At 32.5% G+C, this 11,344-nt stretch overlaps 1 protein-coding gene across 4 annotated transcripts in view; it reads right to left on the bottom strand.

Annotated features, from left to right (window-relative positions):
* LOC123694168 (potassium voltage-gated channel protein Shab) overlaps window positions 1-11,344 on the bottom strand; it is a 39,999-nt gene that overhangs the window by 8,952 nt on the left and 19,703 nt on the right. For all 4 annotated transcript variants that reach the window (XR_006751778.1, XM_045639504.1, XM_045639505.1 and 1 more), the window contains exon 2: window positions 545-810. Coding sequence is in view for 3 of the 4 variants with exons in the window: in XM_045639504.1 (XP_045495460.1) it covers window positions 545-741 (197 nt within the window). In the remaining variant the exon portion in view is untranslated. The remainder of the gene's footprint in view (window positions 1-544; window positions 811-11,344) is intronic.

The following is an 11,344-nucleotide window of genomic DNA, read 5'->3' as shown; positions in this document are numbered from 1 at the left end:
CATGCATATATTTGGATTGAATTAAATATACATAAGAATGGAATGCAAATAAAAAAAAATCCATTATAATTCATTAGGAATGTGTTTCGATGGTTAACCTTATTATATAACCTTTAAATCTTAAAAAATAAACAACATTGTGGCTGAATTCGTGTGAACTAGTAATTAATAAAGTTAAAGAAAGTTGAAAGCTTTTACAAATATTTATAATCCTTAACCTCATTTTGCATCGTCACCTAGTAAATATTTACCAAGTTTGTTTACATTGGAACCCCAGAGCTTATTTAGGCTTGGTCTATTAGACCGTATTATCATAACAATTAGGTAGTTCTAAATGTTTAACAAGAAAAATCAACATAACGTGTATTCATCTTTTCGTTCATAATGTATGATGAGGAATTATTCTAAATAAGGAATTATCCTTTTTGATTTAGGTAATTCAACTACAATGCCAGTAATAGAATTTGCATAACCTGTGAATATGGCTGATGTAATTTCACCAGTTTACGTAAGTATGATACATAGTGGAGTAGGTATAGCGTACCTGGAGTGTGCCCGCTGCAGGGCGGCATTGGCCGCGGCGGCCTGCGCCGGCGCGCCCGGGGCCGGCGCCGGCGCTGGCGCGTGTCCGCGGTCGAGCGGCGCATCTTGCGCGGGCGCCGCGAAGCCCATGGGCGCGCGCGGGGGCGAGTCGCCCACGTGCCAGTGCGCGGCGCCGCGGCCCGCCCCCTCGCCTCCCATACCGCTAGCTCATCGCGCTACCCGCCGCCGCCCCATCAACCCGCTTGTTTAATACTTTCCCCCGACAATCTGAAACAATTCACATAATTAATGATTTAGTGTTTGTTTGTGTTGGCATTGCGTGTTAGATTATGTTGCGTTGGTATTGGCAATATAACTTCTGTGTAGTTTTATATTAGGTTTTTTATACATATTAGTTTTATATATGTACATAATGTAAATATTATTCAAAACCTTACAACAATAATGATTAAGTAACAGCGATCTAAACTACACTGCCAGTCCGCACTTAACCACTCGGTTATCTTTTATTATTAAAAATTTTGCTATCTGAAACTGATACTGTTTCGACATTTATTATATTTTTTACCATATTACTTTATAAATAATAGGTACCATTAGCGTCGATCGATGATAAGCCGAATACATAATTTATGTGAATATTGAATGCTACCTACACCTATATAATTAAAATACATTTTTGTTTGACTTTAAGATTTTAAATTCGTTGACCGAAATGCGATATATGGCTAAAAGGTTCTCATAACACGACATAACATCGATCGTAGTAAATTCATAGTACCTAACAAAAGACTGTCCGCTCATTCACCTCACGGCTCACGTGTCTACGACCATTAAAACAATGGTATGGAGTTGGTACTATTAAATCTATAGTGACAAAACAGAAAAGAAAAAGATATACCTATAGTCATTTATCAATTAGAATCAAAAAGCACTCAGATGATATCTTATATCCGCTCTATAAATAATAAAGAAATTCGTCACTACGTCAGGATACTTCTTTGTAAACCGATTTGATAGATTAGGTATGTATTTGGGCATACGCAATGCAAATAAAATATTATAACTTTATTGTTACAAAAACCAGTCGTATTCTTGTACGCAGTTATTTATCGGGACACAATTTCATCAACCAATGGAATCCGAATGCGAGGCCTTCACATAACAAAACTAATCTGAATAATTCATAAACAATATTCTTATCGTAGAAGTGTAGATAAAATTTATGTGGGAATAATATAGAGTAGATGTAACAGGGTAGATTGGTTTTGTGAGAGTGGGCGGGAGCAATCGATTAGTCTAGCGCCCAGAGGCTTTCCAACCTTTACTGTATACTAGCCTAATCCAATCATACGATCATCTGCTGCATGCTATTGTAAACATCGCTTTTATTAAATCCCAATATTCAGATTGATATGCCATGTAACATTAATACGTAAACAATTTTCCATTGTCAATTAAACTAATGTTTATACGATCAATACATCCATGATGATCTACTTACAAAAACTCATGGTACAACCCGTGCGTGTGTGTGTTACAAAATCTATAAAATATAGAAATAACTTGCCACATAATCTAAATTTCTAAAAGTGAAAAAAGAAATCGTCTGTGGAATAAGAAAAGTAACAATATTTTGCAGCCAGACATAAATGAAATGAGTTCAAAAGAGGCTGAATAAATAATGTAACTCAAATGTAGGTCAAATTGTCTACATGCATCAGTTAACTAGTTATTTACCCCGGCGCCACTCGGTCTGGTCGCCGGCCTAACGGTCGATAACATTATTATTGCTATCCTTTATAACATTGCCTCTCTGTATAAGTTAGGGGACAATGTTAATTGAGGTTACACGAAAATATTTTTCGTCCTCGAACGTAAAATAACACCTCTTATACTTCAAATATGTTTCTTGGGAATAATTCTTATAATTTAGATTTGAATGTGTGATATGCAATATTTTTAAATCAAAAACTAACGTTAACACAATAACTAAAATAATATTCTTAACGAATAACATAAATTATTTCTATACGTAACTTATGAACTTCAAATGTGATGTTATAAAAAATAATTCCTTATTCTATTCCAACATAGTTACATAAAAATAAAAATATGGAGTAAAATATTTAAGACAACCCTCTAGTTTTCGCAAACTCACTTGGTATTCATGACGTATATTGTATATGAGTTACGAAAATGGAAGAGATCTTGTAAATAGGCTCGCTACGAGGGAAGCTCGTAGCTCCGTAGCTCGTATTGATCTTGAGGGCTACGCGACAGGCGTGTAGGCGCCGCCGGTAGTAGGCAAATAATCTGATAGCTTTCCCCAACTTGTATCATTGACTTGCCAACTTTCTGTTATACGTTTTCTCGATTTTCGTGATAATTTATATAATTTTGCTTGTGTTATTTTCGTGATACTAAGGGCTGTAAAGGTCTGCTAATTTGTTAATAATTTCAACGTTACTTACACTTTCAATAATCGTTAAAACAATATAAATACTACATCATTTTATTTATATATATTTAAGATACTTAATATCTGTTATAATATTAATATTGTAAATCTTGTAAATATTGTAAATAGCTCGAAAATGCCTGCTCCCATAGACGGAGTGTCGCTCTGTGATGTCTCAAGTAACAACGTATTAAGAGGTTGTAGCTCTCATTAGTCGCTTTATTTTGTCCTTGACCCTGTAACCTTGTCTTACATTTTACTTGGTTTATCTTGCTTGCATATCAAAATAAAAGAAATTATAGCGTATACATAGATATACCTATTGAAATGAATGCTCTGTAACATTTATATAATCTTTAAGTTAAATGACATTTTAATTTGTTTACTTTATTCATGATTCTTCAATTTTATATAGTATTTTATCGCATACAAATTTTAATGATATAAAATACATATGAATCCCTTTATTTCCTACATCAGAAAAAAATGTTATGTGTACTGTATGATAGGTATTTTATTTAAATAGGTAATTCTAATTGTATATAAAAAATAATCTATTTGTTATTACACTCCCTGGCGTTTTAATCAAATCAGTATCAAACATGGAATATCTTACTGTCATGCCTATTGCCTGTTTAAGAAACGTAAAAAATATATTTTCAGGTCACCAACACATAAATCAATCCATTAGAAAGCTGGCAACACGCCACATAATAATAATTTGCCATGGCAATTGTACTCTTATCGGAATGATTTTTGGTGAAATATATAATTCACTCTATATTTAATTCAGTCACGTCAAAGCAAATAACAAAATTAATGAAAAGTTGTTTGTATTAGTGAATATTTATGTAGCTTTAATAATATAAAAGTCGAAAGGCTATTCTTATTATTTGATTGATGTTTTTCCACAATTGTAACAATTTTTCCATTTCCATAATAATTTTTACTATACTTAGTTGATTAACACGACCGAAATACCTATGGTCATTTGTTATACAAATGCAAATGCATGATTATAGCAGTAATTAACATCATATTGAAACTATAAATGAGCAATGAGACATGTAAAAATATATTAAAACATCAGGTTTGTTCGTAAATACTTTTAACACTACATATAACACATTTCTTACATGATAGTTAATACAACTTAGTAATACAAGGGTAATACACAATACTCATTGCAATTTTTTTTACAATTTTTAACAAACATGTATAAATTGGAATTTGGAACTCAAATGTAATCATAATTTTATCATGATATATATAGAGAACAGCCAGCCAATTGAAACCTACAACACAATTTGAGGAATATTGAATGCGCGGTTACGTTATTAAATGCTCTAAGCCTGAAGGGCTGTATTGCTTCACCCTTGACATTTGCGGCGGCGTAGCGCTCCATTTAATGCAGGCTGTATGCCCCGGGCAGGATCTAGTAATTGAATCGCACGTGTGCATGAATAAGGCATCAATGCAACGCCCTCAATACGGTCGGCAATTTACCTACCTTCCTACACTATGTTTATTAAAATTACATTGTATTTGTAACTACCTATTCCTTATTTGATTAAGGTGATTGTTTTATATTAAAGAGACGTTGCGGTTAGTAAATTAGAAACATAAAGTGTTGTAGAATATATTTTTATTTAAATTAAGAAGACTGTATGATTATTTAATGTAGAGCAAGGATACGTCCTGTTATTAAATATTAATTGGGGCATTAGCCAACCTTTATATTGTAATATTGTAATCAAATCATACCTATTTATTCGTATAGGTACTATAATATCTTCTATCAAAAAGCAATTACAGCGTAGAGTAACTCGCCTATAAATCATGTCACCACTTATAATCCTTTATAGTTTAAAAGCAGTCTAACCTCGTTTTACCTACCTAAGTACTCGTCGAGTTGTCGAACGTTCCGTGCTGTATATCACAGTTAAAACTTGAAGCTGTCAATGCTAAATTGCTGATAAAACATTGTGTAATAACTGCATACTATTTTGGCAACGAACTAAAGCACTGCGGCATTAATAGACAATATGAAATATGTGTTATGGAATTAAAAAAAATACATATATGTTTCATAAGCAGAACGTTCCGATCTGGAGCAAAGTACATATTGTACTTGTCTATACCATAGATTTATTTTTGCTTGATTTGCCCATATTCTCTCTCGGTAGATTGTATTCCTGTTTATTTATAGTTGGATTCCTAATTTAAAATGTTATTCATGCATATGCATGCATGAGTAGCAAATATTTGAGAATAACTTTAACCCATTCCATTCTTCAAATTCAAATTAAGATCAAAAATAATAAGCAATCAAACTCTGTTAAATATTATGTGCTGTTAAATAATAATTGTCTTCGTAACTAAACGCAATGAAAGTATATTAGTCTTATTCCTTCCAGAATACAAAACGGTAATAGAATAAATTTTCTATGCGATTACACTGATGTGAATTAGTACGAATCACCGACCTAATGACAGCAATTATGGCGTTGTAAGCGTTTACAGCTACGAAGGTTCCTACATAGGTACCTACTGCATTATATATTTTACATCAGTACATAATATAAAACAAAGTCGCTTTCTCTATCCCTATGTCCCTACGTATGCCGGTATGCTTAAATCTTTAAAACTTCGCTACGGATTTTGATGCGGTTTTTTTATTAGATAGAGTGATTCAAGAGGACGGCTTTAGTATAAAATTTATTAGGTTTTAGACAAAGCGGGCGAAGCCGCGGGTGGTAAGCTAATTAAATATAAAAGATATGTTTTTCTACTAGGTACAATTTCTCCTGTTCCGATTACTTTCGTACTGCAGAAGGTGCTCACAAACATAGTTTTAAGCGTATTTTTGTAAGTCAATCATTTTTTGAGATTTTATTGGTAAAATTTGAGGAGTGAACAGAATTAATTCGAAAGTTCAACAATTTTTTTATTCTAGGTACGGCAGATCCAGTATCAATAAATTATTAATATATTTATGAAAAAGTATTCGTCCTCGGTTCTACAAAACCGAATCGAACATTCAACCTTAATTATATTACCTACCGAGTAAAACAGTCCCAAAGAATTTTTAAGTTCATTAGCACCAAACAATGGGCTCGCATTAATCAAGCCAGCACTCGGTCATAAGCGAGTGTGACAGGTTCAAATACAACAGCAATTAACGAATGGAACGCAGCAGGTACCCGAATCGTCACTCCGTGCGTGACACTGCGGGTGACGTGTCCGTCCGCATTTAGCGCGAAGTGTTTTTGGCATGCCTCCCGGGCTCTACCCATCCTCCACACTTGCCACTATTAAAACTGCATTTTCATAAACGTAGTAAATTTCGAACGACCGATCCGGTCGTGATGAGCTTGAGTTTATACTAGAACAAAACGAATGCGTATACATTTAATTTGTAATGTCAATAATTTGTAATTTTATTCATGTACGATAAATAATAAGATATATTTTAATACATCCCATTTCATTCATTCTTCAAATAGATTTAAATAAGTACGGATGATGGATTAGGCATCGTCAAAATGTGTTATTGTTAATTTTTCGAGGACTCTCCGCTATCAATCTTCAATTTTGAAAAGAATAATGAAGCTGTGGCAGATGCTACGATCCTGCTATTATTCTTTCAGTTGTCAAATGGGAACAATGACAGGAATTTCAGGAGGAAAAACCAATACAACTAAAAGCTTTTAAGTGCTATTAACATTTTTTCATGCAAACTGAAACGTTACGTCAATGTAATAGTATTGTTAATGGGTTTATGGTCAGTTAATATGAAAAATTATTGGCTTTTATTGCACATAACCACTATTTCCTATTTTAACAATGGAACCACTGCAGTTTTTTTTAAAGTATGTGACCCAATTACGAATACAAGTGTACGCGAATTGTTTTTCCGCTCGTATTTTTAGAAAACAAAACAAATATCCCAGTAATGTGACTCTATTTATGTAAATGGCCTCCATTCTGACATTTTAACAGTTCTGTCTCACAGGGTTTAGTATATTTTTTATGTTTTGTTTGTTATTTTATTAATTTTTTCTCACTATTTTATTGAGAGTAAAAAAATATAAAAAATAATACAAATTATCCAAACAAATTCCAGGAAGTGACCAAGTTCAGGAATGAGTTCCTTGAAATTAATCAGGCTCGCGTTTAATTGTAACAAAATAAACAGCTCGAAAATTCACATTAAAAGTACAAAAATTATCTGATTCTTTTATAAATAAATTAACGATAAAGACACCTCTTAGCGTTATTCCGTGGTTATTCCAATTTCGCCTAACAGCATATCTACCCACAGAATTGAAATTTTACACGAAATATTCAATATCATCAGTCTCTGTATGCTCTTCAAGATCTTGTGTATTACATAAATGAAGAATTTCTAAAATGTGTAGAACAACATTGAAGAGGCCATTTTCTGTCTGTCATAGCCCATTGATATAAAACGAATGTTTATTTCTACGGATTAATGAACGGGGCCATCGACTTTGACCAACGGCGTAATGGCCCGGAACAAGTTCTTCAGATCACAAATAACGAGGAAACGCGAAGCGCCGGCGTAGGTCAACATGAGTATTTTCGTCCTCGCCTTGATACAGGGCTAAGGCATATGATATGCGTCAGTTTAATATTAACTCTTTCGTCAGCCCTCGTGAATGTCGATTCTCTGCCACTGACAGCTCTAGCAAAATAGTACATACCTACGTGACTAATATATTCACATATTTATGTTCAATAACAGCCAGATGCTCATTCGTTGTTGGTTTACTCAAGCTTATTTATCACGTATTACCAATTTCAATTAGTTTACTAGTAACGCCTGCACTGTATGCTTATGGTAAACATTAGAATGCATTTATATTTGTAAGACAAAAACAATAAAAATTATTAAAAAGTGTACTAAAGCGTTTTGAATAATTAGGTATTACTTATAATAATGTGCGCAATATTAATTAAACATGCAATTAACACATTATTAGCGATCGTCACGTTATTTATAGCCATGTTGTTAGTCTGTATATATTAAGAGTGGGCAAGAGCGTGCTCGATCTAGCCCAAGACATTGACCTATCTATTTGTCCGGCCGGTATCGGCATTAGAAACGTTCAGAACAAATATATAAGCAGAGTATTTTCGCCGAGCAGCTGTGCGACCACGACTCATCTGGCACGTTGGATGAACGTACGCTTTCACTAATGCAATTTTCAATTTGAATCAGTCATTATCGTGCAGTCAACAAGTAAGAATTTAAAATACTTGCAACACAATAACAGAATATGCAAATTTCTTTATACTCAGAAATCGAACGTAAGTATTTTCTAAAAGCTTTTATTCATCAAGCTACTATAATGATACAAGGAAACATTAATAAATTTATGACTATTTTACTGATATTGAATTGCAATAATTTACAGGAAAGCTCCCATCGCGTAAAACGCATTAGAGTGTCTGCTACCATTACCTTAAAATAGTTTAAAACAAATGGTTTTGTATGTAGCTTTATTTGTTGAGAATTTCCTACTTGGCGAATTCAATACTCTCGAATAGCAACAGTATTTATGAACGAATATATTTACGTACCTACCTAAGGTATTTAAAGCATATCTATCATACGATGAAACCTAGATACATCAAGTTAAAAATTACCTAGTATAGGTACTTAAATTATTACAAAGTAAGTATTTATTAATTTCTGTTATAATGAAGCGAGCTTTTGTTTTCGCGAGCAAGATTGCAAAAACGTTTTATCACGAAAAAGTAACAAACAAACATACTAGGTATTATATCAAAACATTCTCAGAAACTTTTGCATTTATAATATTTATTAGTAGTATAGGTACTCCCGTTAAGACTGTTTAGATTTTATCTTGAATGAATCTTTATAAAATTTAAAAACATTTACATATATCGATACTACACGTATTACATACAGTGAAATATAGAAACTTATTCAAAAATACATTACGTAACAGAAGGCTGCAGCTGCTAATTTATGATTATAGTACCTATCCTTAGTACCTAATAACTATGTAATTGTAATTCTTGGTGCAACTCTTTCTTTTGGACTCTTAAAATTTTAAATTTTTAACATTCGTGAAGTTCGTCAACATGGAATTTTTTGATCACATAATTTAACTAGTTCCGTATTCTTACACTACCGTATCCCTACATACATTGATGAACACATTTCGTATCTGGGCTATAACAATGACGTAACTTTCGAGATCTGACGTAAAGGATTAAGATATATCTACTTCTGGAGCCAGCAATTTGACCCAATTTGTTGAAGTATCTCACAGTTCTTTTAATATTAAGCTGAAATTTAGCAAATACAATTGATTAAAATTACTTTTGACAATTTATATTTTATATTCGTCAAACTAACTAATAGAAATCTTAAATCACTACGACAACTCATTTCTCATCTACCTTCATTGTGAGCGTAATATATCATCTATCTATTAAATGCTTTCAGGTATTTGTTAGGTGACTTTTTCTGATAAACAAAAGGTAACAACCAGGTACAAACAGCACGTTTCAATAACATGAGAATAAGGTTTAAGGTTTAAAGACATTTATTCCCATTAAGACATAAAGTCACTTACATGAGAAACTTAAATTTTAAACATAGGTATTTATAAAAAATATCATTCGTTAGATAAAAATTTAGAGTAAGTTACATACTATAAACATAAGTTTAGGTTAGGTACTCATTCATTGCATTCAAAGTTTGAGCGTGTGGTCTTCCAGGATGTGTTTCGCTAATTGTTTTTTGAATACAATGAATGAGTTTACACTTTTTAATTTGCTTGGCAATCCGTTATAGAAACGTGCTCCTTCGTATGTTGCCGTTCGCCTTCCATAATTCGTTCGGATCTTCGGGAGGGCAAGATAGCTAGCTCGTCTATTAGGATAGTGGCGATTTGATGTTGAGAATATTATATTTGTATTTATGTTTTTATGTAGCGCTTTGTGGATGAACATACACGTATTATAAAAGTATAATTGTTTTAAATTCATTATTTTAGTATCGTCGTAGATACAAAAATATAATCTTAATGACTATAATGTAAAAAGTTTTATGTCATCCGGCTGTCTGGTTTTTATAATATATCACCGATATCACCACAAAATTACCGCGATCCTGTAAATATTTGTTTTATATTAAAGCATTAATAGCATAGCTTCAAATGAGTAGATGTTTGTTTAAATAACGTTTGTATCGATTTAATTTATATAACGGGTGGATTTCTCTGATCAAAATAGGTAGGTAGTAGGTACTATAAGATTAAAAATAATAAAAACTACAAATTTCATCAAATCCTCTTATAAAATTTGCCTCAAATTAGACAAAGACTCGGACATTTCTACCTTTGTGATACCTAATACCTAAGTATATTGTCACTTATTACAAATATATTATAATATTGATCATCTCTTCCAACAATGCTTCCAGCATAGGAACATACTTAATTTAAACATTCACTGTAGCTACTACCTACCTAGGTACTTACTTACTGACCAGTCAATTCAACAACCTTCTCTTCTCTATACTATACAATTATTTAGCCAATTTAATATAAATTATTATTTCATTACAAAAGGAGAGTTATAATTCTGTGTTATAATAATTTTTGCACCTACTAGAAATATGAAATGTCCATAAACGTCAGATGGTCATTGAACTAACAACTTTTACATATAACACAGGGTTGTGTCTGATCACGTAGCTTTTCGCAGGGGCTGCTGTCATGACACTGAAGCTGAAGTCATAAAGTGCCCGATTTAATGACTATCAATAATGGTCAAATTTACGACTCATTCTGCCAATTTACGATACATTGGCAAGCAGCCGATCCAGTAAAGCTTGTACATGAACGAGCAGTTTTTTCATCGTTCAAAATTGTATATACATAAATGTTATTTACATTGTTAACGCTCCGACTACACGGGTCGTAAAATCGATCACTCAATTATCGACTTATTTACAAATATTTAATCGAAGTAAGCGGTGTTTTTATTTAAAGTTTCAAACAAAGAAAATATATAGATTCCTACCCAATCAAGTATTTGAACAAGACATGTGAAAGTTTTGATATTAGCTTTGTACCTAGTTTATAACTGTATAACTTATTTTTATTAATTGTAATATTTATCCAAATAAATTTCATTGTGGACATGAAGTTTAATTAGAACTGGTTGTCTATATAGGATACCCTTTTAGAAAGATAGAGTCACTGAGGCTGTCCAATTGAATGCAAGCAAGAATTCAAATTCTAAGAGAGGTAGAGCAATTTTGTTTTTTTTTTTTTT

Source organism: Colias croceus, chromosome 9, assembly GCF_905220415.1.
Source record: "Colias croceus chromosome 9, ilColCroc2.1".
In the NCBI taxonomy this organism is placed as follows: Eukaryota; Metazoa; Arthropoda; class Insecta; order Lepidoptera; family Pieridae; genus Colias; species Colias croceus.
Note: the sequence above shows the minus strand (reverse complement) of the source record. Positions and strands in the feature narration are given on the sequence as shown.